Raw genomic sequence first — 27,625 nt, forward strand, 5'->3', positions numbered from 1 at the left:
GGGAAGGGCCTGGTGCTCTGGGTCTCCCCCTGGCATCCAGGCAAGGTGCACTTTGTGGGCGGCAGTACGGCTCCTCCCTGCCCTGCACAGAACCAGTCCTTCTGCTTCCCAGGCTGGGCAGAGATGCCAGGCTGGGACAGGTGCGATGCTCAGGCCTGGGCTGAGCAGCCCTTGCCATGGGATGCAGACAGCAGCACTTCCGCTTCCTCTGGCTGTTGTGGTGCTGCTGCCCCTCCCCCCCGCCCCCCAACCACTGAGCCATTTCCTCCCTCTGCACCTGGCCCTGTGCTCAGTCAGTTTCTGATGTAAATAAAAGGTCCCCAGGTTCCTGTGGCTGCAGGGGGGAGGGGGCAGTCCCTGGGGGCCTTTTCCCCCAATGCCAGAGCTCCTGGGGGTCAGACTGGAGTGCAAGGAGGGGCAGGGCTGGCCACAGCCCAGAGGCTGCCCTGAGCACAAGGGCTGCTCACTGGGTACCAGCCCCCCGAAAGACCCATGGCCTCACACGTGAGCCATACCAGCCAGTGGGGGAAGGGACACAACACCCCTACTTGGGCCACCCGGCCACCACCATGCACCAGGGTTCTGGAGCCCAGACACCTTACATGCCCCCAGATCCCAGGTGGTTCTGCCCACATGGGCCCAGTGTCTGACCGTGCTGGCGGGGAGGGGGAGGACCAGACCCCCTTGTGCCTTGCCTGGAGTTCCTGGGGCAGGCAGGAAGCAGCGCCCCCGCAAGTGCTGCTGACAAATGCGCAGGTGGTGGTGGGTTTTTGCGAGCACGCGGGCAAATGGGGCTGGGTTTCTCCAGCAGCACTGAGGGCACGGGGCTGACAGCTTTCCCTGACGACTGCCCATCCGAATCTTTTCCTCCCCCCCCCCCCTCCCCCGTGGCCCCTTCTCCTTTCCCCCGGCTTCCCCATATCCCGTTTCCCCTTCTCTCCCGCGATCTGCCCATGTCCCCTGCTCCCTCCAGTCCCCTTCTACCCGCCTCAGTCCTCTGCTCCCTCCAGTCCCCTCCTCCCTCGGGGATCCCTACTCCCCCCCATGTCCCCTCCTCCCTCCAGTTCCCTCCTCTCACACACACCCCCGCCCCAGTTCCATTCTCTCACTGGTCTCCTGCTCCCCGCATCTCCCCATGTCTCCTCCTCCCTCCAGTCCCCTCCTCCCCGCGGGACCCCTGGTCTCCCCCATCTTTCACCCTCCCGGGCGCCTTGCTTCCCCCTCCGGCCACCGGTGCCGAGCGGCTCTCACCCAGCAGCAGCAGCAGCCCGCGCTGCCGGAGAGGTACCTTAGCTCCCTGCTGCAGTCGCTCGCTCGCTCTCCGGCTGGTCCGTCCCGGCAGCGCTGAGCTGTGGCGAGGCACATGTGATCAGGCAGCAGATGCTAATCTCGCCCTCACCTCCGCCTGTGACTGAGCGGCCCGATGGCATCTTCGCTCCCAGCAGAGAGGGAGTGGGATGGGGGCAGAGGGGATGGGATGAAGCAGCAGGAGAGAGGGTGGGAGGGGGGCATTAGGGATGGGCGATGGGATGGGGCAGCAGAGAGGGTGGGACTGAGGCAGAGGGGATGGGATGTGGCTGCAGGAGAGGGGGTAGGAGGGGGCATTGGGGATGGGGTGAGGGCATGGTTCTGGCTGGGCCCAGGCCCATCAGGCCCGGCGGTCTCAGGCAGGTGGACCAGGCTGGGGCTATGCCAAGCTGCACCCATGCCTGGCCCCATGGCAGGCTCACAGAGCCCACAACCCTATTGACCCTCTCTTCCCCTGAAGGCCTTGAACAGCCACGAAGCAGTTAAAAATGGACATCATCGTTAGGTTTCAGAGTTAACATGACCAGGTCTCTCTGAGCTCCTATACAGGGCTGTGCAGACTCCAGGAAAGTGAAGCATGGGTCACACACCACACTGGCAAGGGATTTTTGCAGCTAGAAGGACCCAGACTAGGTTATTTTAAATGGAAGTTGAGATCCTTCAGCACAAGATGCAGCCACCGGGGAATTGGCACTGGAGGGACTTTGCAAACCATCAGCTCTTCAGTGCACCATTGGCCCAGACAGCCTGGTATTGCTGGGGCAGCTGGCCCATTTGCACCACCTCTGAGAACTTGCTGCTGTCCTCTGCCAGTGACACTGGTATGGCTGGTGCTGGCACAGACAATCCGTCATCATTTCCAGTGGCTCGGCTGGTGCTGGCATGGTCAGTCTGTCAGCATTTCCACTGGCACAGTTGGTGCTGGCACAACCAGTCCTTCAGCATTCCCATTGGCATGGATGGTGGCACGGTCAGTCTGTCGGCACTTCCACTGGCATGGCCGGTGATGGCACAGTCTGTCTTTTGACATTCCTACTGTCACAGCTGGTGCTGGCAAGGTCAGTCCATTGGCATTCCCACTGGCATGGCTGGTGCTGGCAAGGTCAGTCCATTGGCATTCCCACTGGCATGGCTGGTGTTGGCATGGTCAGTCTTTTGGCACTTCCACTGGCATGGCTGGTACTGGCACGGTCAGTCCGTTGGTATCCCACTGGCACGGCTGGTGCTGGAATAGCCATTCTGTCCACAGCATCACCGGAATTGCTGATATGTCAGAGAGCAGGAGACTGGGACGTGGAGTGTGGCACCCCAGCGGGGCACGGTGGCAGGGACGGGAGCTCCGAACTGTATTTGGCCAGGGACTGCCCTTCATTGAGCTCCTGCTAGCGGCACCACAGCGCCCCCTGGTGAGTTCCCAGGGAACTCAAACTTGCCTCCTGGAATGGCAGCAGCACCTGCACCCAGGACTTCCCCTGCTTGGCACCACACCCCGACACAAGATGTATTTAGTGCAGAGGTCCCCAAGTGGTATCTAGGGTGCTGGGTTGGATTGGGGCACTGGCTCACCTAGGGCACTGGCTAGCCTGGAGTGCCAACTCCCCCATGTTCCCAGCTGCTGAGTTGCACTGGAAGACGATAAAGCACTGAGCTCCTATGGGGTTTGGGTATGGCGTGGCAAAGAGCAGGGGTGTGGGGCTGGGGAGCAGGGTCAGTGGCTGGGTTAGGATTCGATGGATGTGGATGTCATGGGCTATTTTCCTAACATTTCCGTGGAAAGCAGGTGCAGTCTGTGAAATGCCCCATTCTTGTGAGGTTTTTGCCACCTCGGATGAATCTGCAGAAGGATCCTTCCAGTGTGACTTAGAACCAGAGCCTGGATCAGCCCCCCTCTCCCTAGAATCCCAAGGGCCGAGGCTCTGGGTTTGGCTCATTGCAGGCTCTCATGGGGGCTGGGGGCTGAGTTAGGCTGCCTCACCCTGACTGAGCACACCCAGACACTGACAGCACGAATGCCAGGCACCTACTGAGGGCATTGACGTCCTGGAGGGATGCCCTGGAGGGAGCGGTGCTGGGCCGGCAGGAGTTCATTTCTATAAAGGAGAGGGAGGTGATCCCTGCCCTGGGGCTGATGTTAGGGGCAGCTGCCTGCCTCAAAGCCAGCCTATCCTGTGGCTGGTAAATTGCAACAAGAGCTTTATTGCTGGAGACTCAAGTCATCGGCCTATCCATGGGGCAGGGAGAGCACAAGCTGGGACCCAGGTAGCCCCTCAGTGCCAACTGGCCGAGGGCACACCATGGCATAACTCCCACGCATTGCCCCAACACACTGTTAGCATCTGAAAAGTGCCATGTGAGGAGTCATATGCAAACCGGAAACATGCTGGCATTAATGTCATTGCGTGATATGTGTACGGGCCGTGTATGAAGAAATACAGATGGTGTTGTAAATATGTTCTGAAAATGTGTTTGGCAAGCAGCCCAGCCTGTCCTAGCCAAAGGAAGGGTGCTTCACCCCTTGGCTTGGGCTTCAGTGTAGACTGAGCAAGGGAAGGCCAGAAACAATGGAAATACATTTACATATAAGTTAAAAAAGCCATCACTCTAGCCAGTTGGGGAGCTGTACACTTAACAGTCATGAGGGGGCGGAGGCTGCACCCCGGGAAGCCTTCCTGGCTCTTGGAACAGAGACAACAGCCTTTGGGAAATAGAAGCAGGAACAGAAAGTCATTTGGGCATCCAGCACGCGGAAGCCATGAAAGGCCAGAGCTCTTGAAATTTGAGACAGATGGATCCGTCAGCCGAGGGGCTGACATCTCTGGGAACTGACTTGAGATGAGAAAGCTGCTTAGACAGAGCATAACTTGCTGAAGTTAAGTTTTAGGCACTAGACAGCATGTTTGGTTTGTAACTTTTCCTGTCACTTTCACTCTGATTTGAAATCACTTAAGCTTCTGTTCTTTGGTCATAAATTAATTCCTGTTTTATTACAAACCATCTCAGTGCTGTGCATTAAAGTGAAGTGTGAGTCTTCAGCTAACCTGACTGTCTGGCGTGGGCTCTGTGGAGGTAGTGAACGTAACAACTTCTGTGAGTGTCACAGTGAGAGGCACTGCACACTGCAGGGAGCCATCTCTGGGGAACACGGAAGCTGGGGCTCAATGACTGGTACCTGCAAGGCAAGGCTTGGACTGGCAGAGTCCTGGAGAGTTTGTTGGCAAGGCCGACGGGCTGGTATGACCCACAGCTTAGCAGCGTGGTAACACAGTGGCTTGCAGCTATGGGTGACCTGAGCAAGATGTCACAAGCACACATACATACACATGCATGCACACTTACAACACACTGAAAATGTGTGTGCACAGGTACACACACTGCACACTGAAAACACATGCACACGCACACACGTTGCACACCCACTGCTCCTTGCCAGAGAACAGCCCCCTCTTGTTCTCTTTGTGATGTGCCACCTCCCCAACCTTGCTGTCCTGGGGGTCACAGTGCCACAAACACTGGAAATACATTTATATATAAGGGGGGAAAGCCATCAACCCGGCCTGTCGGGGAGATGAGCACTTAACGATCCTGATGGGGAATGGCACACATCATCCCAGCCAGTGACTTGGCATCAGATTGTCATGGTTCCTGGTGCCTGCTGAGCTGGGGTCACATTCAAGCCAGTGACCCAGAGACTATCGAGTTCCCTGTCTCGGGGATTGCAGTCCTGAAGGGCTGGGGACAAGAGTCTGAGCCAGGACTTCTGGGTTCAGTTCATTATTTAATCCACCCTGCCCGGATAGGTGACCATAGGCAAGTCTCATCCCCTCTCTGTCCCTCAGTTTCCCCGCCTCAGTCACAGTGGGGATGGGAGGGTAATGAGGGGGACCTTGAGGGGCACTTTGCTCTGCTTAGCCGGGTGATGGCATTGGGACTCTCAAATGGAAGCCAGGCTGCAGTGACACTGAATCATGTTCCCATGACCAGCTTTATTGGAGGGGGATTTTCAGTACAGGAGCAGAGCAGCACATTGTAACTACTGGGGCTAGCGAAGCCCCCCTGGCCTCCGTTGAGCCACCCTCCTGGGAACAGGCCACTGCAGCCTGCTCCCTGGGCAGTCTGAAGGCATGGTCCTGGGTCCCGGTGGGATGTGTCCTGAACTGGGTCATTACCTGGATCATGACCCATGGCCGGGAGTTCTCACTGCAAAAGCAAAGAGAGAAAACATGGGTTTGATCCCAGTGTGTCCAGGAAATGCCCAATTCCTTCTAGCCTCCCACACTCCAACACACTGAGCTCCAGAGAGCCTGCCCAGGGCATGAGTGAGGCCAAAAGAGCCAGCTCCCCGGAACTGCCCAGGGCAGCCGGAGCGTGCCATTTCACCATCTCCGGGGCAGCAAATCTCAGCTTCCAGTTAGAAAGCCCTGGGGGTTGGAGAGAAAAGTTGGAAACTGTGACTCCGAACAGCTCAGGAACCATAAGGCGAGGAGCCAGAACCCAGCAGTGATCAGCTGGAGACATCTCATGCTGTCTGAGCCAGTCTCATGACTTTGGGGGCTGGTCTCCCCTGTAGACTGCAGGGGAGCAATCCCTGATGGGAGCCCTTGCTGCTGGGGTGGAGGGAGGACAAGACGGGCCACTGGCTTGGAAGCCTTCAAAGCATCTTCACTCTCCCACAGCCCCATTAGCAGAGTGCCCCCTAGTGGAGAGGGAGTGCTGGGGAGCATGCGGGAGAGGTCTCACCTTGAAGCCCTGCCATGTTTGGATCTCCCGGTAGAGTAGGTTCCCCGGGCACGCAGTGTGCACCATCTGCCGGTGCCCATGCACTGTGTAGTTGGCCCGGATCTTGGCGCCCTTCACCGCACACGGCAGGAAATTGTCACGCACCAGTGTGAGGGCAAATGCTTCCGGCAGTGTATCCATGTAGTTCCCAATGAAACTCACGCCGTAGCCTTTACTGTTGTAGCCACGGGTGTGAGCGCCAACCCAGTGCCAACCCCGGCCCTGGTACATGTACCCATCTGATCCGACCACGAAGCTGCAGAAGGGCAAGAGCAGACAGAAGCTGAGAAGGAGACAGATCCTGTTTCCCTTGCAGTTTGGAACTGGGCTTTCAGCCCACTAGAGAGACGTGGGTTGGCTGCCAAACAGGGGTGCCACTCCAACCCAGGGAGGGTGGATGGGGTTCATAGAATCATAGAATCATAGGGTTGGAAGGGACCTCAGGAGGTCATCTAGTCCAACCCCCTGCTCAAAGCAGGACCAAACCCAACTAAATCATCCCAGCCAGGGCTTTGTCAAGCCTGACCTTAAAAACCTCTAAGGAAGGAGATTCCACCACCTCCCTAGGTAACCCATTCCAGTGCTTCACCACCCTACTAGTGAAAAAGTTTTTCCTAATGTCCAACCTAAACCTCCCCCTCTGCAACTTGAGACCATTACTCCTTGTTCTGTCATCTTCTACCACTTAGAACAGTCTAGATCCATCCTCTTTGGAACCCTCTTTCAGGTAGTTGAAAGCAGCTATCAAATCCCCCTCATTCTTCTCTTCTGCAGGCTAAACAATCTCAGTTCCCTCAGCCTCGCCTCATAAGTCATGTGCTCCAGCCCGCTAATCATTTTTGTTGCCCTCCGCTGGACTCTCTCCAATCTATCCACATCCTTCTTGTAGTGTGGGGCCCAAAACTGGACACAGTACTCCAAATGAGGCCTCACCCGTGCTGAATAGAGGGGAATGATCACGTCCCTCGATCTGCTGGAAATGCCCCTACTTATACAACCCAAAATGCCATTAGCTTTCTTGGCAACAAGGGCACACTGTTGACTCATATTCAGCTTTTCGTCCACCGTAACCCCTAGGTCCATTTCTGCAGAACTGCTGCCCAGCCATTCGGTCCCTAGTCTGTAGCAGTGCATGGGATTCTTCCGTCCTAAGTGCAGGACTCTGCACTTGTCCTTGTTGAACCTCATCGTATTTCTTTTGGCCCAATCCTCTAATTTGTCTAGGTCCCTCTGTATCCTATCCCTACCCTCCAGTGTATTAACCACTCCTCCCAGTTTAGTGTCATCTGCAAACTTGCTAAACGTGCAGTCCACACCATCCTCCAGATCGTTAATGAAGATATTGAACAAAACCGGCCCCAGCACCGACCCTTGGGGCACTCCACTTGATACCGGCTGCCAACTAGGCATGGAACCATTGATCACTACCCTTTGAGCCCGACCATCTAGCTAGTTTTCTATCCACCTTACCGTCCATTCATCCAGCCCATACTTCTTTAACTTGCTGGCAAGAATACTGTGGGAGACTGTATCCAAAGCTTTGCTAAAGTCAAGAAATAGCACATCCACTGCTTTCCCCTCATCCACAGAGCCGGTTATCTCATCATAGAAGGCAATTACGTTAGTCAGGCATGACTTGCCCTTGGTGAAGCCATGCTGACTGTTCCTGATCACTTTCTCCTCCTTTAAGTGGTTCAGAATTGATTCCTTGAGGACCCGTTCCATGATTTTTCCAGGGACTGAGGTGAGACTGACTGGCCTGTAGTTCCCTGGATCTCCCTTCTTTCCTTTTTTAAAGATGGGCACTACATTAGCTTTTTTCCAGTCATCCGGGACCTCCCCTGATCACCATGATTTTTCAAAGATAATGGCCAATGGCTCTGCAATCTCATCGGCCAACTCCTTTAGCACCCTCGGATGCAGCGCCCCATGCCCTCCTGGGTGCCCACAGGGATAGAGGAAGGAAGCTTTAATTTGCAGCCAGGCCTTCATAGGGGTTTGCATGGATTCATTTTACCAAGCTGTGCTCCCTCCTGGCCTTTTTTCGAGTGGCACTGGCCTGCTGCCCTGCAAATGTCACCTACATCACTCCCTTCAGCAGGGCTCTCCCAGCACTTGGAATTGAATGGCTCTCTGGGGTAGTGCCCATGAGACCAGAGCAGGTCTGGCTGTCTGCATGAGCTTGGCAGTGCCTGGTGACAAAGCCCTGTACCAGGCACGTCCCTGCCCTTGGGGATTCAGGTTTCATAGCATTTAAGACCATAGAGGACCTGTATAAGCCAGGCCAGAGAATTTCACCACTTACTCCCACCTGAAGCCCAGTAACTTGTGTTTGGCTAAAGCATCTGCCAGCCAGGCCCCCAGCCTGGCTTTGGAGCCATCAAGAGCTGGAGAATCCACCACTTTCCCTGGGAGTTTGTGCCAGTGGTTCATCCCCCTCCCTGGTAAACACTTGTGCCTGATTTCTAGTTTGAATTTGTCTGGCTTTAGCTTCCAGCCACTGTGTCTCGTTGTGCCATTCTCTGCTACAGCCCAGCAGTACCCAGTGTTCTCTGCAAGTGGCTCAGCAAGTCACTGCTCTATCTTTGTGATAAACTAAAATGACTGAGCTCTTCAAGTGTCTCGCTGTCAGGCACATTCTCCAGCCCACACGTCATTTCTGTGGCTCTTTCCTGTACCTTCTCCAATTTTCCCACATCCTTTTAAAACCGTGGACACCTGAAGGAGGCGCTGTATGCCCGTGTTGGTCTCTCCAATGCCGTAGACAGAGGGAAAATCACCCTCTGCACCTGCTCTCAGCTCCCCTGTTTACACATCCAAGGGTCGCACTCACACCCCTTTTTTGTGCCACAACATTCCACTGGAGAGCTCATGTTGAGTTGTTTGTCCCCCTATGACTCCAAAATGCTTTTTGGCCCCCGCTTTCCAGGATATAGGCCCCCACATGTAGGTGTGACCTTGGTACTAGACTGGAGACCTTTGCATGCAACTGTATTACAATGCATTTTTTTGAATGGACCTAGGTTTCCAAGCAAACCTGATCGTTTTGTATGACTGCTCTGTCTTCATCATTATTTCCCACCCTGCTAATCTTTTATCAGCAGCGATTTTGTATTTACTTCCAGATCATTGATAAAAGCGTTGGATAGCGCCAGGCCCAGAACCAATCCCTGTGAAGCCTCCCTCGAAACATTTCCATTTAATGATGGTTCCCCATTGACAACTAGTTTTTGAGTTCTGTCATTTAGCCAGTGCCTTATCTATTTAATATATGCTCTATTGACAGTGTATAGTGCTGATTTTGTAATCAGAATGCCATGCGGTACTAAGCAAAATGCCTTTCAAAAATCTATTACATCTACATAGTTACCTTTGTCAACTGAACTTGTAATATTCTCAAAGGATGAAATCCGTTTTGTTTGACAAGACCTATTTTCAATATAACCGTGTTGACTGTTAGGATATAGATATTCAGGCCTGTTTGCAAAGGCCTATACTTTAAGAATTTAGGTGTATTCTTATCACTTAGCTAGTTATAGAAGTTTAAAAGAAAGAATCAAAAAAATCACTGTCTGTCTGTGTAATGGCCTTCTCTTACTGTGACAGTCTGAGGCCTGGTTCTTCAGCTAAGCAGAAGAGACCAGCCATAAACTGGGAAATGTATGGTCACATCCTCACATTCAAAACTAGTCACAGTGAAATAAGATGCTATTGGGCTGTTAGGAATACAATCCTGTCCTGATATTCTTATCACCTCCAGAGAAAGGGAAGAGCCTAGAAGATGTAAAAGGAAACTTAGTTTGATAGCATCCTGTCTGGCAGGAACTCACTTATCAATAGCTGGGATGTGAAATCCTCATTTTTGTATTGTTCTATCACTGTAGTCTCCACTTCCCTATTGTTTGTCTGTATAATCTCTGTCTGGTTCTGTGATTGTTTCTGTCTGCTGTATAATTAATTTTGTCGGGTGTAAACCAATTAAGGTGGTGGGATATAATTGGTTAAATAACCATGTTACAATATGTTAGGATTGGTTAGTTAAATTTCAGTAAAATGATTGGTTAAGGAATAACTAAGCTGAACTCAAGCTTTACTATATAGTCTGCAGTCAATCAGGAAGTAAGGGGGAGGAGGGGATGGGAACAGGGACTGGGGATGGGGGTAGGGGAATTGGGATCATGTTTTGCTAAAGGGGGAAATGGGAACAGGAGATGGGAACAGAAACAGGGACACAGGCAAGAGTCTGTGGTGTCAGAGCTGGGAAGGGGGACACTAAGAAAGGAAACTGGAATCAGGCTTGCTGGAAGTTCACCCCAATAAACATCGAATTGTTTGCGCCTTTAGACTTCAGGTATTGTTGCTCTCTGTTCATGCAAGAAGGACCAGGGAAGTGAGAGGGTGAAGGAATAAGCCCCCTAACATTGACTGGCATTAATTATATTCCTAGTGTTTAATTCTTTATCAAATAAATCCTGTACCAGGTTTTTCCTTAGTTTGCCTGAGGATGATGTCGGGCTAACAGGCCCACAGTTACGCAGATCACACTGCTTACCCTTTTTGAATATTGGCGCAACATTAGCACTCTTCCAGTCTTCTGGAATTTCCTCAATATCCCATAATTTATTAAAAATGAACATCTTTGGGCTGGAGATCTCCTCAGCCAACTCTTTTAGGATTCTTGTGTGCAAATTATCAGGGTTTACTAATTTAAAATGTTTACCCTAGTAGCTGTTGCCTAAAATCCTTCTTCATCATCCCCATGTGATTCAAGATCATCCTGTTTCTTTCCAAATACAGACAGAAATATTTATTTAATACTTCTGCCTTATTTGCATTATTATGAACAATTTTACCATCTCCGTCTAGTGATGGGCCTATGTTATTGTTGGGAATATTTTTTTATTCCTAATATACTTTAAAAACTCCTTATTGTCCTTAGCCCTGCCAGCCATGTATTTTTCTCTGGTGTCTTTAGCTTCCCCATCAATTTCCTACCTTTCATAATTTCTAATTTATATTGATTGCCATCCATTTCTCTTTTTTCTCTTTTTTATATATTGCTTTTTTATTTCTAATTGTTGCTAGGATGGGCTTTTAGCCACAGCCACCCTCTTTCTGGATCGTGGAGTCATGGTGTTTTGGACACCTAATAAATGCTTCTTAAAGAACTCCCAATTTTCATTCACATTTTTTTTTCTGTGCAAATGTTTCCTCCCCATCAGTTTGGCTCATCCTCTCCCTCAGCTTGGGGAAGCTACTCCTGTTGAATCATCAAGACTGTATATTGCAGTGCGGGGGGGGGGGGAGGGGAGCTGCTGGGGTCTGTCCTGTACTCTCATGTGGGGGGCTGAGTTTGAGCCATAGGAGGCTAGTGGCCTTTGTGGAGCAGAGGGTGGCTCTAAGGTGGGGATGGGCATCCAGACTAGGGGGAAGAATGCTCAGAACCAGGGAGGGAATGGGAAGGGAGAAGTGAGTTGGGGAGGTATGGCACCCACTGCTCTTGTCAGGATGGAATGAAAGTGGCTCACCTATGTGTCATAGCCCCTATTCCTCCAGCAGGAAAAGGAGAGTTGCTTTTATGTCAAGGCGTCACAGCCCGCACTGAGGCCCCCATTGATCAGTGTTCACTGTAGCCAGGACTGTGAAGGCTCAAGCTGGCCAAGGATCTGCTGCAGGGCTGGGTGGGAGGCCTGAAGCAGAGCCAGGACACAGCAGACACTGCACATCATCAGTGCTGTGTTTCAGGGATGCAAGGCTCCAGGCGGCAAGGGCCCTCCCCCTAGGCTTTCTCATGGGCTGCCCAGTCCCAAACCATCTGATGGGCACTAGCCGAGCCCAGTGCATTCTGGGAAGGCCATGCTCCTGCTCACCTGTAGCCTATGTCGTCCCAACCACGGTCGTCCTGGTGGAAGCGCTGCATGGCCCTCATGTCAGCAGCGCACTCGGGGAAGGTCCGGCAGGGCTGGCTGGGTGAGCTGGTGTGGTGGATGTACACGAAGCTCAGGGGCAGCTTGAGCTGCGTGGGAGTCCCCTTGTAGGGCCTGGCCCCCCACATGCAGCGGGGGATGATGGCTGGGCATTCTGGAGGCAAACGCACAGGGTGAGACACAGGCCCCCTGAACCCAAGCCCCTCATGCTGCCAAAGAAGTTGCTTGGTATTGCAGTCTATTTGCCAGAGCGAGAGGACTAGCTGAGTGCTGGAAGCTCTGGTTCTGACCACAGTTCCTGCTGTATCCCACAAGTCCCCACCCCCACGTGCCTCAGTTTCCCCCATGATACAGTTGTGTAATGCTGCCCCCTACCATCCCCAGGACACTGTGGGGCCGAGGTAGGGAACACGCTGCCAGGAGGGGAGGCCTAGCCAGGCTGCTTCTAAACAAGAAACAAGCAGTTTCTAAATGAGAAATGTTCAATCTCTTCCAGCCATTTGGGGGTTTATCTTTCAAATGTTTTCAACAAAATGTTTTTAAAAAAAAGTTTATTGGCGGGTTCCCCTCCCCTTTCAGGAGAAAGGAACAATGGGGGGAACCCACTCCCAAAGGGTCCTGTTTCGAATGAGAGAGTGGCCCAAACACAGAACTGGACCTGAACCTCACCGTCTCACTGCAACAGGCAGAACCGGACCTGAGGCCCAGAGCTACACCGTGACCTGCAACAGGCAGAACCGAACCCGAGGCCCAGAGACACACCGTGACCTGCAACAGGCAGAACCGGACCCGAGCCCCAGAGCCACACGGTCTCCTTACAGTGGGCAGAACCAGACCCGAGTCCCAGAGATACACCGTGACCTGCAATGGGCAGAACCAGACCCAAGGCCCAGAGCCACACGGTCTCCCTGCAATGGGCAGAACCGGACCCGAGGCCCAGAGCCGCACCATGACCTGCAACAGGCAGAACCAGACCTGAGGCCCAGAGCCGCACCATGACCTGCAATGGTCAGAACCAGACTGAGCCCCAGAGCTGCACCGTGACCTGCAAGGGGCAGACCGGACCCGAGGCCCCAGAGCCGCACCGTGACCTGCAAGGGGCAGAACTGGACCCGAGGCCCCAGAGCCGCATCGTGACCTGCAAGGGGAAGAACCGGACCTGAGACCCAGAGCCGCACCGTGACCTGCAAGGGGCAGAACCGGACCCGAGGCCCAGAGCCGCACCATGAACTGCAATGGGCAGAACTGGACCCCAGCCCCAGAGTCTCACCGTGACTTGCAATGAGCAGGACCAGACCTGAGCCCCAGAGCCGCACCATGACCTGCAATGGTCAGAACCAGACCTGAGGCCTGGAGCCGCACCATCTCCTTGCAATGGGCAGAACCAGACTGAGCCCCAGAGCTGCACTGTGACCTGCAAGGGGCAGAACTGGACCCGAGGCCTGGAGCCGCACCATCTCCCTGCAATGGGCAGAACCGGACTTGAGGCCCAGAGCCGCACCGTGACCTGCAAGGGGCAGATCGGACCCTAGGCCCCAGAGCCGCACCGTGACCTGCAAGGGGCAGAAACGGACCCGAGGCCCCAGAGCCGCACTGTGACCTGCAAGGGGCAGAAATGGACCCGAGGCCCCAGAGCCGCACCGTGACCTGCAAGGGGCAGAACTGGACCTGAGGCCCAGAGCTGCACCGTGACCTGCAAGGGGCAGGACCGGCCCTAAGGCCCAGAGCCGCACCGTAAGCTGCAAGAGGCAGAACCGGCCGTGAGGCCCAGAGCCGCACCGTGACCTGCAAGGGGCAGGACCGGCCCTAAGGCCCAGAGCCGCACCGTAAGCTGCAAGAGGCAGGACTGGCCCTAAGGCCCAGAGCCGCACCGTAAGCTGCAAGAGGCAGAACCGGCCCTGAGGCCCAGAGCTGTACTGTGAGCTGCAAAGGGCAGAACCGGACCTGAGGCCCAGAGCCGCACCGTCTCCTGCAATGGGCAGTCCCCAAAGTGTGGATCTGGGGTTCTAGAGTTCAGATGTGAATGGAACTCCCCACAGCCCGGGAGCTGGGATTCAGCAGGTGTTGCTGTAAGCCCCACATGGGCCAGGGGTGGCGTTTGCTCCGGGCTCATCTCTAGAACCATGTAGTCCTGTTAGTGTAGCATCGCCCCGGCTGGTGAGGGGAGAGAAATAAGCACCTACCCAGGTAGGCCTCCGTGAACTCCTGCACCGCCCGGCTCGCAGCAGCCAGCAGCTCCTCGTCCCCAACCCCGCTAAGCAGCGGCGCCATCCGAGGCAGCGCTCGGAGCAGCTGGAGGGAATGCACCACCTGCTCCTCCAGCTGCCTGGCCTCGGTGAGCTGCACAAAGTTCTGGCGCCTGAAGTTGCTTCTGGCCTGGCTATCTCCGGCCAGGCCGTCCCCAGCGTAGTACTCTCTCAGCAGGGTGCTCAGCGGGGCTGCGGGCACACCTTGCCCTGCCAGGTGTGCCCCCAAGATCACCCCGTCCAGCGCCCCATTGACGAAGGCATCAGTGAGGTGTGACGGGCGGCCCAGGAGGGTGAAGTTCTGGGGCTTGGACACGCTGTCCCAGCAGCCATTCGGCCCCATGGGCACCTGGCTCTCGTTGGCCTGGGCCAGGAGAAAGGCCACGCCCAGGGCCTTGGCAATGGTCACTGCATAGAGGGCATCTATAGTCAGGGGCAGCTCCGGATGTGTCTGGTTCAAGGGCTCAGTTGTAACTAGCAAAAGCTCTAAAGCCTCAGGGGGCAGTGGCATCTCCCGCCTCCCCTTCAGCCCTGCTTCAATCCCAGCAACCAAGGGGCTTACAGCCACTGTGGTGCCATCAGGGAGCAACACCACCCCCTGCTCAGTCGAGGAGGCCTGGACTTTGTGCTTCACGAGGCGCATGAGGAAGGATCTCTGCTCCTGGCTCAGGAAGGGCAGGTCCGGGGGCACGGCGGGTGCCTCCCCCAGCAGGAGCTGGTAGAACTCGCTGTCACAGCAGCCCAGGCCTCGGGCGAGCTCCGTCACGGTCAGGTTGAGGTGTCCGTCCAGGTGGTGAGATTCCAGCACTTCTGCGACTTGGATCACGGAGTTCATGTGAAACGGGAGGGAGCCTGGGAAGGGAGGAGCAGGAGAGGCTGTCAGATCCCTGCCTGGCTGCCTGGCCCCTGCACTGCTCACTGGGCTAAGCAATGGGCAGCCCAAGTCAGGAAGTTTTGCACTCCCAGGGATGGGTGCTATCGGGGAAAACAGGCTAGTCTGAGAGCTCAGTCGCGCTCTGGGCCACCTGGGCTGAGGGACTGGAACAGCACAGAACTGTTGCTGTTGTGGCAGTTTACTGAGGTCTTGTCCACATGGCGCTGCGGTCTGGACTGAGGGGTGTGAACTGCTCTAACATGTTGTGCTCAAACTGCCCCATGTGACCTGTTGGCATGCTCTAAAGGGAAACCTCATGCTGATCTAGACCTGTTTAAACAGGGCTACATTAATGTGCACTCCGTACCCTTTCGTTCATGCCAGCAGCGTCCACATGGGGCACTGAGAGTAGTACACAGCAGAGTACTCTGCAGGTTATACCCCTGGAGTCCGGAGTGCAGCATCATGAAAACAAGCCCTGGGTGTACTGGGGGTTCAAGCTGATAACGCGCTGTGTGGCCTAACAGCCCCTACAAACCATCAGACAGATGGCAGTCTCTGGCAGAGACTGTGGGAATCCTACCAAACCATCTCTCCCCCAGGCTGCTGGTGGCTGCAGCCAGGGCATCTCCACGTTTCGAGATGGAATCCAAAAGCAATTGAAACTGTTCCTGACTGTGTGGCTGGATTAAGGAAATTAACAGAATGCTGCTAGTTTAGAGACAGTTGAAATGAGGCAACACAGGACTGATCAGTGTGTGGTCTGCAAAATGAAGCAATCCAAACCCGGATATTGACAGGCTGATGTGGCTGTAGGGGGGGGCCAAGAAATTGCTGCATCAATGGAGGTGGCTACTAAAGATGCTACAGAGTTTCAACAGCATCAAGTGATCTGTGCCACAGATACACTGGGGGTCAAGCAGAGAACACACACAACTCCGAGCCCACTGGAAAGCTGTTTGCTTTCGCTGTCACAAACTGTCTTGCAATACAAGTGGTTGGCTCAAGGACACACTCTGCTGGAATTGCAAGATATTGGGGCACACACAGAAGATGGGCTGGTCAGGGCAAAACATGTTGCCCCCAGGTGGCAAGAGCAGCATCAGACAATTGCATTCAGCTTGCTGAGGGCAATGTGGAGTGCACCAAGGATGCTGGAGTACCTCCCCAGGGGCTTAGAAGACACCTGAAGTGTTATTTGGATTTCTTTGCAGTTGGCATTTGTAGCATGGAGTGTATTACTGATAGTAATACATTGGTAATTCTTTCTGGCCTACCCTTTCACACTAAAGGAGAAAGAGTATGTAGTGTACAGGAATTGGGTAATGTCCCTTTAATAGTTTGGAGCCCTCTAGTGGCATCCCTGTCTTTCTGTTGCAGAAGCCAGCCAGACCCCTGCCCAAGGGCCGGGTGTTTGTACATCATTAACTCGCATGGCTGTTTGGGATCCCGTTCTGCCAATGTGGGGTCCCTGTATTGCTAATGCTGTGTAGAGAGCACAAACACGGTCGCTGCCCAACTCTGAGGCTGAAGATTTCGGGTTGTTTTGTAAAATAGTTTGAAGAAACATAACACTTAAGAGAGACGGGACAATGTGAACCCTCCACTCCTGTATGCCTGGCATCCCCTGCTATCGTCCCAGGTGATCCCTGAGATCCCACTCACTGAGAGCGATTGGAGGGAATAAATCCCAACCCAGCCACCCCCACCACACTTCCTCTCTTTCCCAGCTAGCTCCTTTGATCATTATGCAGCAGGTTGCAACGAGTCACTTTCATTCTGTGCCCCATACAGTCACTTTCCCCTTGCTGGTTGGTTGGGTATTTGCGGGCAAAACAGGAGGTCTGCTCCTCCAGTCCCAGTGTAGACGTACCCTTATTTAGCCTCAGTTTCCATCTCTCAAACTGGGCAATAGCTCTGCCCCATGTTGCGTGAGCGTTCACATGTTAAAGATGGAGAGGTGCTCACACTCTCCGGTAATGGGGTCCCCAAGTACCTCAGCGAGTGAGGTAGCTAGATCTTCACAAGCTAGGTTTAAATGGACTAGATTTCATGTTGGTCAGACATCCCCCAGTGAGCATTCCCATGCTTGGGGTCCTAACGAGAGCCTGCTGAGAGTGGAACTTTTACCTAAAGACCCAGCTTCTGCAGTCCTGGGATTAGGTCAGAATCTCAGCTGTCATTATAAAAAAGGTGAGTTTCTAGCTCTCCTGCCAACAGAGGTGACCCCAGTGTGACCCCAATGGCTCCAAAACCAGAACACAAAGAATCAGCACTCAGAATGTATTGTTTCTTCTAAATTTCAAGGTTTAGGGGGTCAGACTCATGATTTCTGACCATGTGGGGGTGGCTGTGCGATCCCCTGCAGCCTTCCCAGTCCAGACATTGCATCTGGGGGTACATGAGAGCCTAGGAGAGTAATTGATTAGAAGTGGATTAGAAGCAAAGTGAAACTTGCAGAAGCCAGTCCCAGGCCCCGAACCTCCTGGCCCCCAGCCCCATCACTCATCCTGAGCCCCTAGGGATGATCAGGAAAGGACGGATGCAATTTCACTCCCCAGTCACACAAACTCTCCCTGGGGTTGGTGGCATTCGTCAGGGCAGCGCTAAGCTAGCATGAAACCGACCCCTCTGGCTCCAGTGCAGGAGCTGAATGAAACGCAGGAGGCAAAAAGCCATCAGGGTGATATTCCTCACCTCTTCCCCGTGACCTGGGCTGGTATCAGAAAGGAAAGCTGTGGTTTTATTCCCATCCCTTTCAGCCTCTCACCTCACCTGAGCTGTTCTAGCAACCACACAGGTCTCCCCACTGCAGAGCTGCTCCGGCTATGCGCCTACCTTTGCCAGGCTCCAGCCAGGTGCAGAGACCCAGCAGCACAGCAAGGAACCACAGCTTTGTCTGGCCCATCTTCTCCAAGGACAGCACCAGTCTCCTGGTCTTAGGACAGAGCTAACAGCATGGCTCCCTACAGGGACACAGCAAAAATCAATAGACGGGTGTCAAAGTCTCCATCCTCAGGGCTGCTGCGCCTGTGAGTGGGTGAAGGGCAGTGCTGTGCACTCCCAGACTTTGCCCCTTCACCTTGGAGCTGAGCTTGCCTGTCAGCACTCAGGGGCTGGTTGGGGAGTGGGTGACACATGGGGCAGGATGGCCCAGCCTCGCTGCTGAGCCCACATGAGAATCTGCAGCCCCACAGCCCTCCACAAACACAGAGATCCCCCTACCCCCAGAGCATTCCCCCTTAGGGATGGCACAGGCTCCAGAACACAGCCAGCCTGCAGCAAAGTCACTGCAGCGCCCCCTCCTGGCTGTCCACAGGCTTATTCATCCTGTCCAGAGTCCACTGCCCCTGTCTCCCGGCAACCGTCCAGTCCATCCCTCCACCCCAGCCCTCCCTGCCCCGTCCTGTCCCTCCACCCCAGCCCTCCCTGCCCCGTCCTGTCCCTCTGCTGCCAGGGAACCCTGCCCCCCGTACCTCTGCCCCAGTGCTCCCTATCCCCTCCTGTCCTTCCATCCCATCCCTCCCTGCCCCCTCCTGTCCATCTGCCCCAGCACTGCCTGCCCCCTCCAGTCCTTCCATCCCAGGGCTCCCTGCCCCTTCTGTCATAGAATCATAAAAGAGACCATCTAGTCCAACCCCCTGCTCAAAGCAGGACCAACTCCAACTAAATCATCCCAGCCAGGGCTTTGTCAAGCCAGGCCTTAAAAACCTCTAAGGATGGAGATTCCACCACCTCCCTAGGTAACCCATTCCAGTGCTTCACCACCCTCCTAGTGATATAGTGTTTCCTAATATCCAACCTAGATCTCCCTCACTGCAACTTGAAACCATTGCTCCTTGTTCTGTCATCTGCCACCACTGAGAGCCGCCTAGATCCATCCTCTTTGGAACCCCCCTTCAGGTAGTTGAAGGCTGTTATCAAATTCTCCCTCTCTTCTCTTCTGCAGACTAAACAAGCCCAATTCCCTCAGCCTCTCATAGACTTTAAGGTCAGAAGGGACCATTATGATCATCTAGTCTGACCTCCTGCACAATGCAGGCCACAGAATCTCACCCACCCACTCCTATAACAAACCCCTAACCTATGTCTGAGTTATCGAAGTCCTCAAATTGTGGTTTGAAGACCTCAAGCTGCAGAGAATCCTCCAGCAAGTGACCCGTGCCCCATGCTGCAGAGGAAGGCGAAAAACCTCCAGGGCCTCTGCCAATCTGCCCTGAAGGAAAATTCCTTCCTGACCCCAAATATGGCGATCAGTTAAACCCTGAGCATGTGGGCAAGACTCACCAGCCAGCATCCAGGAAAGAATTATCTGTAGTAACTCAGATGCCACCCCATCTAACATCCCATCACAGACCACTGGGCATATTTACCTGCTAATAATCAAAGATCAATTGCCAAATTAATTGCCAAAATTAGGCTATTCCATCATACCATCCCCTCCATAAACTTATCAAGCTTAGTCTTAAAGCCAGATATGTCTTTTGCCCCCTCTACTCCCCTTGGAAGGCTGTTCCAGAATTTCACTCCTCTAATGGTTAGAAACCTTCATCTAATTTCAAGTCTAAACTTCCTAGTGTCCAGTTTATATCCATTTGTTCTTGTGTCCACATTGGTACTAAGCTTAAATTCCTCTCCCTCCCTAATATTTATCCCTCTGATATATTTATAAAGAGCAATCATATCCCCCCTCAACCTTCTTTTGGTTAGGCTAAACAAGCCAAGCTCTTTGAGTCTCCTTTCATAAGACAGATTTTCCATTCCTCGGATCATCCTAGTAGCCCTTCTCTGTACCTGTTCCACTTTGAATTCATCCTTCTTAAACATGGGAGACCAGAACTACACACAGTATTCCAGATGAGGTCTCACCAGTGCCTTGTATAATGGTACTAACACCTCCTTATCTTTGCTGGAAATACCTCGCCTGATGCATCCTAAAACTGCATTAGCTTTTTTAACGGCCATATCACATTGGCGGCTCATAGTCATCCTGTGATCAACCAATACTCCGAGGTCCTTCTCCTCCTCTGTTACTTCCAACTGATGTGCCCCCAATTTATAACTAAAATTCTTGTTATTACTCCCTAAATGCATGACCTTGCACTTTTCACTATTAAATTTCATCCTGTTACCATTACTCCAGTTTACATGGTCATCCAGATTTTCCTGTATGATATCCCGGTCTTTCTCTGTGTTAACAATACCTCCCAGCTTTGTGTCATCCACAAACTTTATTAGCACATTCCCACTTTTTTTGTGCCAAGGTCAGTAATAAAAAGATTAAATAAGATTGGTCCCAAAACCGATCCCTGAGGAACTCTACTAGTAATCTCCTTCCAGCCTGACAGTTCACCTTTCAATACGACACGTTGTAGTCTCCCCTTTAACCAGATCCTTATCCACCTTTCAATTTTCATATTGATCCGCATCTTTTCCAATTTAACTAATAATTCCCCATGTGGAACCGTATCAAATGCCTTACTGAAATCGAGGTAAATTAGATCCACTGCGTTTCCTTTATCTAAAAAATCTGTTACCTTCTCAAAGAAGGAGATCAAGTTGGTTTGGCACGATTTACCTTTTGTAAAACTATGTTGTATTTTGTCCCAATTACCACTGACCTCAACGTCCTTAACTACTTTCTCCTTCAAAATTTTTTCCAAGACCTTACATACTACAGATGTCAAACTAACAGGCCTATAGTTACTCAGATCACTTTTCTTCCCTTTCTTAAAAATAGGAACTATGTTAGCAATTCTCCAGTCATACGGTACAACCTATGAGTTTACTGATTCATTAAAAATTCTTGCTAATGGGCTTGCAATTTCATGTGCCAGTTCCTTTAATATTCTTGGATGAAGATTATCTGGGCCCTCTGATTTTGTCCCATTAAGCTGTTCGAGTTTGGCTTCTACCTCGGATGTGGTAATATCTACCTCCATAGCCTCATTCCCATTTGTCATCCTACCATTATCCCTAAGCTCCTCATTAGCCTCATTAAAGACTGAGGCAAAGTATTTGTTTAGATATTGGGCCATGCCTATATTATCCTTAACCTCCACTCCATCCTCAGTGTTTAGCGGTCCCACTTCTTCTTTCTTTGTTTTCTTCTTATTTATATGGCTATAGAACCTTTTACTATTGGTTTTAATTCCCTTTGCAAGGTCCAACTTTACATGGCTTTTGGCCTTTCTCACTTTATCCCTACATGTTCTGACCTCAATAAGGTAGCTTTCCTTGCTAATCTCACCCATCTTCCACTTCTTGTAGGCTTTCTGCTTTTTCTTAATCACCTCTCTAAGATGCTTGCTCATCCAGCTTGGTCTTCAACTCATGCCTATGATTTTTTTCCCCTTTCTTGGGATGCAGGCTTCTGATAGTTTCTGCAACTTTGACTTGAAGTAATTCCAGGCCTCCTCCGCCTTTAGATCTACAAGTTCTTCAGTCCAATCCACTTCCCTTACTAATTTCCTTAATTCTTTAAAGTTAGCCCTTTTGAAATAAAAAACCCGAGTCCCAGATCTATTTTTGTTTATCCTTCCATCTAGTTTGAACTGAATTAGCTCATGATCACTCGACCAGCCCCCTAATCATTTTTGTTGCCCTCCGCTGGACTCTCTCCAATCTATCCACATCCTTCTTGTAGTGTGGGGCCCAAAACTGGACACAGTACTCCAAATGAGGCCTCACAAGTGCTGAATCGAGGGGAATGATCACGTCCCTCAATCTGCTGGCAATGCCCCTACTTATACAGCCTACAACCATTTATTCTATGAGGTCCTCACTACTCACCAAAACCAAATCTAAAATGGCATCCCCTCTTGTTGGTTCTTCAACTACTTGGTGAAGAAATCCATCAGCTATCACATCCAGAAAAATCTGAGCCCTATTATTATTACTAGCACTTGTCCTCCAGTCTATATCTGGGAAGTTAAAGTCTCCCATGATCACACAATTCTCATTAGTGTTTACTTCATTAAAAACATTAAAGAGGTCTCTATCCATGTCCAAATCAGATCCCGGCAGTCTGTAGCACACCCCAAGCACTATCTCAGGGGAGGCTCTAGTAGCTTTCTTTCCCAGTGTGGTTTTTGCCCAGACAGACTCTGTCTTATCCATTCCATCACTTCTTATTTCTTTACAGTCTACTTCATCATTGATATACAATGTTACTCCACCACCTTTGCTTTTATTTCTGTCTTTCCTAAACAGCACATAGCATTCAATATCTGTACTCCAGTCATGACTACTATTCCACCATGTTTCTGTTATCCCTAATATCCGGTTTCACTTCCTGCACCAGTAGCTCTAGTTCCTCCATTTTGTTTCCTGGGCTCCTCGCATTAGTGTACAAACAGCTTAATTTTTGCCGTTTGGCTTCACTGACATTCTTTATCTGGTTAGGCACAGACATTCTACTACCAGTATCACCAATTAGACTGGTATCTATACTACCATTCCTGCTTATGTCCATTCTCCTGCCCATGGCTGCATCCTCTCTTACTTTGTTTTCTTCCCTCTCAATGTTGAATTCCGGCGTGGAGATTACCTGGATATCTCCCAACCATCTCCCCCAAATTCCTAGTTTAAAGCTCTCTTAATCAGTTGTGCCAGCCTCCATCCTAGAAGTCTATTTCCCTCCTTACTCAGGTGAAGTCCGTCCTGAGAGAACAGTCCTCTGTCCATGAATACTTCCCAGTGGCCGTACATCCCAAAGCCCTCCTTATAGCACCACTGCCTGAGCCATCTGTTGATCACCATAATCTTGTCACACCTTTGTTGCCCTTCTCTAGGAACAGGCAGAATCCCACTGAAGATCACCTGAGCCTCGATTTCCTTCAGCGTCTTCCCCAGTCGGACATAGTCTCCCTTGATACGTTCCAGCGAGAATCTAGCCATATCATTTGTTCCCACATGAAGGACAATCAGCAGATTCTTTCCCGCTCCCGTTAGGATCCTTTGCAGCCTCAGGTCCACATCCCGTATCTTAGCACCCGGCAGACAGCACACCCTTCTGTTCTCTGGATCAGCTCTAGTTACAGGCCTGTCTATTCTTCTCAGTAAGGAGTCCCCAATCACGTAGACCTGCCTTTTCCTGGTGACAGTGTGATTCTCCGGTCTATCCCCTGTTCCCTCTGGCTGCAAGTCCTCTCGATTTCCATTGTCCCTTGCAATCCTCCGCAACCCATCCCGTATCCTCCTGGGGCTCATATTTGGTGTGGTCTCCATTGACTCTTCCCCTCTTCCTGTAGGACTAGCTGCTCTTCTCTTCTTCCTTGCCCTCTCACCTTCAGCGAGCACCTGCTGCGCCCCTTCTTCATTTTCCAACTCTGCAAACCTGTTCCTGAGCTCTATTTCTCCTTCACTGGCCCGTCTTTTTCTCTGCCTGGTTCTCTTAGTCACATGCTTCCACCGTCCACTTTCCTCACCCAGCAGTCTCCCCTCAGAATTCTTTGGCCCTGTTTCCATCTGCAAGTCTGAGCTTATTCCTTCAGCCTCCTCATGTCTTTGCTCCATCATCCACTTGAACCCCCTTCTACACTCTACCAGAGTTTCCACCTGCATCTCCAGTCTTCGGATCTTTTCTTCCATCAGTTCTATCAGGCGGCACTTCATGCAGACAAAACTCTTTTCAGGTACCCCCTCCAGGATCATGTACATGCCGCAGCTTCCACATCCAGTCATCCTCATTGTGTCTTTCACTGCTGCCTCTGTATCGGTCATAGCCTTCCCACCTAAAACCTGTTAGTCCAGGAAACACAAACCAAAACAAACCCCCAACAGGCACCAGAATACCGGCAGAACACCACCCACTCCCTTCACTAGGCTGTCAGTTCCTCAGCCTAGGTCTCTAAGTCTCCTCCTGTAAACTCCCCTGTTTACAGCTCTGTTTGCTGGCTCCTGTGCTGTTGCAGCTGTCTATGCAGATGCCTGACTGGCTGGCTACCTTTATAGGATCCCTAAGCAGAGGAGCCCCGCCCGCTAAGCAGGGCTCAGCTTCTCTCCCAGCACACTGCCCCTACCAGCCTCCACAGATGCAAACTACATACTCTCCTAATATGTCATGTGCCCCAGAGTGTCCTTCCGCCCCAGCCCTCCCTAGCCCGTCCTGTCCCCCTGCCCGAGGGCTCCCTGCCCCCTCCTGTCCGAGGGCTCCCTGCTCCCTCTGTCTTTCCGCCCCTGCACTCCCTGCCTGCTCCTGTCCCCCTGCCTCAATGCTTCCTGCTCCCCCCGTCCCTCTGCCATAGCCTGCTCTGTCCCCTCCTGTCCCTCTTCCACGGAGCTCCCTGCTCCCTCCCATCCCATCACTTCCTGTTGCTCTGGAGGCCCCAGGCCTGCTGCCTGCACACCCGGAGTAACTCAGAAGGCAGGAGGTAACCATGGGATGCAGTGAGCCCCCACAGGGGACTAGGCAGGAGGCCAGAGGGGGCAGTACCCAGCTGAACCTGAGTGTCACTGCAGGGGAGGGACTTGGGCTGTGGGCTTCAGATGGGAAGTGGGCTCTGGGGCTGGGTGGCTCCCTGGGGAGTCAGCCCTGGATCTCGGTGGCTGAGGGGCTCCTGAGGAGAGCTCTGGCCTGGTACGAATGGCTCAGCTCCGGCTGCCTGGAGCTGGCAGGGCTCCCCAGCACCTACCCTGGCATGGTGCTGAAATGCCGGATGGGGGTGGAGGGGGAGGAGATTCTAAAGTGACCAGGCCCTCGCTAAGGGGAAGCAGGTGATGCGGATTTCCAGAGTGCAGCCAGGGACACTCACAGTGGAGGGGGGCTGCAGAGATCCTCTAGCCTGCCCCCTCCCCCAACACAGGCCAGAGACCTTTCCCCAGACAATTCCAGCTGAGACTAGAGCAGATCTTTGGAAATCAGCCAGGCTGGATTGAAAATCCCTGGTGCTGGGAAGTCCCTGTGGCCCGGCTAGGCTGTGCCAAGGTTAGTAATTTGCATCTTATTTCCAGTCTGGGTCTGTCTAGCTTCCATGCCCAGCCTCTGGCTGCTGTTAGACCCCTCTCAGCAGGACTCAAGGGCCCAGGGATAAATCACTGCTCCCCAGGTTGGTGAGTACAGCACCCTCCCGTGTGGAAGTGCAGTCGAGCCCACAAATAGCCCTGCCCTGGCCCATCCCTCAGGCTGCCTGTGGAGCTACCCTTGCCAGGCTCCCCTGAACAGCAGAGCTCTGCTCCCTGCCCTGGTGCACTGGTCTGCCCCTGCCACGCCACTAGGATTGGACTTTCCAGGGGTCCCCAGACTGGCCTGACTTCTAAGGACACCTGCAGTTCTCTCACATTCCCAGCTCATGGCACTATGCGGGGAGTGGGGGGGGGGGGAAGAGCTGAGGGTCTTTGGGGCCCTGACTGAACATTGTCAGCCTGTCCAGCTTGTACCTTGAACTCCAGCTGAATCTCCTGGCCTGGGTCAATCACATCGTCCTTGTCCTGGGCTCACTCTGATTTCCTGCTCTGAGCACTCAGCTCCCAGTGGTGTCAGGGGGGTGGGCAAGGCACAACATTTGCCATGGGGGCCTCGGGGGGTGGGGGGAGCAGACCCTACCCAGGAGAAACCCTGCCCTGGTCTGTTCTCCTCCACCTTTGCCCGGGCGACTCTTTGCTGTGCTGGAAGGCCATGCTGAGTGTTCTGTGGGCTAGGTGGGTGCTTTCCCATTCACCACGCACCAGGTTCTGTGTGCTGGTATGGCAGCTCCTGGAGGGAAATGAACAGGGCCAGACTGCGCCCCTGGAGCCGTAGCACAGCGGGGCAGAGGTGGGAGGGAGGAAAACAGGATAGGGATGAGAGAGCTGGGGGCTGCGGGTCGGAAGTGAGGGGTGCCAGCAGAGATGTGACTGGGGTGCTCATGGCTGGGATAGCAGGGGCTGTAGGTCAGGCGTGAGAGCTGGGGGGCAGGGCTGGGATAGCAGGGGCTGTGGTTGGGATTGAGGGGCACCAGCAGAGGGGTGCCTGGGATGCTCAGGGCTGGGATAGCAGGGGTTCCAGGTCAGGGCAGGCAGTTGTGTGCAGAGTGTTCAGAGCTGCTCTGTATCTGCCCTTTCTCTCTACCGTCCCTGCTCCCAGAATGCACCAGGCCCTGGACTGAACTCTTCCCCTGCGGGCTGAGCTGGTTTTGTTTGCTGTGATCCTGTTGGGCGGGCAGAGGGGGAAGTGACAGTCTCACCCTACAGTCACCGCCCACCTCTGTCACCCAGCTCCCTTAGCCCCGGAGCAACCCAGCCTGGTCAGACGGGTTCTTTCTCCCTGCCTGGAGAAGAGAAACCAATGACTTGCCAAAGAGGTAGAGTGTGTGTGTGTGTTTTGCCATGGCCACACTGCTGCTGTTAGTGCCCTAGCTTGGGCAGAAACTTCTGCACGGATGGACCCTGAGGGTGAAGCAGGCACTAGGGGAAACCCGCCCCCGGGTGAGATTCCTGGGAGCTGCCCATCCGCATGGCTTGTGTGGCTGCCCCTCAGGCCCAGCAATAGCTTTGGAGGGCGACTCGCGTCACCTGGGGGAAGAGGTGACCCAGGCAGCGGGTGGCCAGGGGATCTGACTTACTGCTAAAATTGGCCTCTTTGCTCCATGGTGCTTGGCGGCCTGGGTCAGCACCGGCATCTACCAGTAACAGGTCGGGGCGGGGGGCAGCTGGGCCCAGAGAGGGGAAATGACTCAGTCCAGGCTGCCCAAGGAGTTGGTGGCAGAGCCAGGAATGGAGCTCAGATCTCCTGGGCAGTGATGATTCTTAACATCCACATAGCTTCTGGCATGGCCATGACACCACATGGGGATTAGCCAAGGAATCCGCATGACCCGGGGAGAGGATCCTCCTCGTTGGTCTGAGCTCCTGCGTCACTGTGCATTGCCCAGATGAGGGAGCTGAGGTAGACATGGGGGAGTGGGTCACCCCAGGCCGCCGTGACAGAGAAAAGCTGAAAGCTCAGGACTGCGGAAGGCGCCCATCCTAACCAAACCATGCTGTGGGGAGGGGAGCGCTCTGTCCAGTGGTGAGCGAGGGTGTTATGGGCATGGGAAGGTCCTCGCATTGTGCCAAGCCATGGAGACCCCCTGTGTGTGGCACTTTGCCCAGGCCTGGGTGCCCAGCCTCCAGAAGGGATCACTGCTCCAGCTCCACTTCGTCCCAGAAAAGAGTCTGAGATGGGCAGGAGAAGAAAGGAGACTTGATCCAACCTTTATCATCCCCTTCTAATGAACAGCACTTACCTGGTGCTGAGCTCCCGCGGGGCCCCTTTTCCCTGCAGCCAGACACTCTCCACTCTCTGGCGATCCTGGGCAGTAGGAGGCTCCGGTGGCTCTTATATATCCTGTGATTAGCTGGGACTGCATGAGAAATCTGCGATGACTTCACTGCAGTGGCACGTCTCCCGTTCACTGAACAGCTAATGTCATCTCAGCCAGCTCCCTGCCCCAGTCAGGAATTCCCCAGGGATTCCTGAACTGCTGAACTGCTGCCTTCCCTGACCTTCCCAGGGAGCTCCCCTGCACCCACTA

General features: G+C 53.2%; 2 protein-coding genes across 8 annotated transcripts in view; both read right to left on the minus strand.

Moving 5' to 3' along the window:
- RASAL3 (RAS protein activator like 3) overlaps positions 1–1,416 on the minus strand; it is a 57,135-nt gene extending 55,719 nt beyond the window's left edge. Inside the window, exon 1 of one of the 2 annotated variants that reach the window (XM_039514379.1) lies at positions 1,289–1,416. The gene's annotated coding sequence lies outside the window, so the exon portion shown is untranslated. Of the gene's footprint in view, positions 1–1,251 lie in introns of both variants that reach the window. The other variant, XM_039514378.1, reaches the window with a different exon arrangement.
- A 3,875-nt stretch (positions 1,417–5,291) lies between these two features.
- PGLYRP2 (peptidoglycan recognition protein 2) lies at positions 5,292–27,625 on the minus strand. 6 transcript variants are annotated; one of them, XM_039513673.1, is made up of 7 exons: positions 27,338–27,625; positions 17,970–18,097; positions 17,469–17,540; positions 14,195–15,109; positions 11,955–12,165; positions 6,046–6,340; positions 5,292–5,505 (listed from the first exon to the last, which is right to left on the minus strand). In XM_039513673.1, the coding sequence occupies exons 2-7, from the start codon at positions 18,037–18,039 to the stop codon at positions 5,503–5,505; spliced, it is 1,566 nt and encodes a 521-aa protein (XP_039369607.1). In that variant the 5' UTR covers positions 18,040–18,097; positions 27,338–27,625; the 3' UTR covers positions 5,292–5,502. The 6 variants fall into 6 exon arrangements, with proteins under 6 accessions (XP_039369607.1, XP_039369610.1, XP_039369608.1 ...); XM_039513676.1 differs by lacking the exon at positions 27,338–27,625 and adding an exon at positions 24,887–26,030; XM_039513674.1 differs by lacking the exon at positions 27,338–27,625 and adding an exon at positions 23,691–23,728.

The sequence above is a fragment of the Mauremys reevesii genome, linkage group 25 (genome assembly GCF_016161935.1).
Source record: "Mauremys reevesii isolate NIE-2019 linkage group 25, ASM1616193v1, whole genome shotgun sequence".
Lineage (NCBI taxonomy): Eukaryota > Metazoa > Chordata > Testudines > Geoemydidae > Mauremys > Mauremys reevesii.

What these genes read in the sequence shown, in the direction of transcription:
- PGLYRP2 (XM_039513673.1), bottom strand. Translation starts at nt 18,039, where the DNA reads ATGGGCCAGACAAAGCTGTGGTTCCTTGCTGTGCTGCTGGGTCTCTGC. An exon ending in CGCACAGCCACCCCCACATG is followed by an intron (nt 15,110 to 17,468) that starts GTCAGAAATCAT and finishes CTCCCTTCCCAG; the next exon opens with GCTCCCTCCCGTTTCACATG. An exon ending in GTTCACGGAGGCCTACCTGG is followed by an intron (nt 12,166 to 14,194) that starts GTAGGTGCTTAT and finishes GTTTGCCTCCAG; the next exon opens with AATGCCCAGCCATCATCCCC.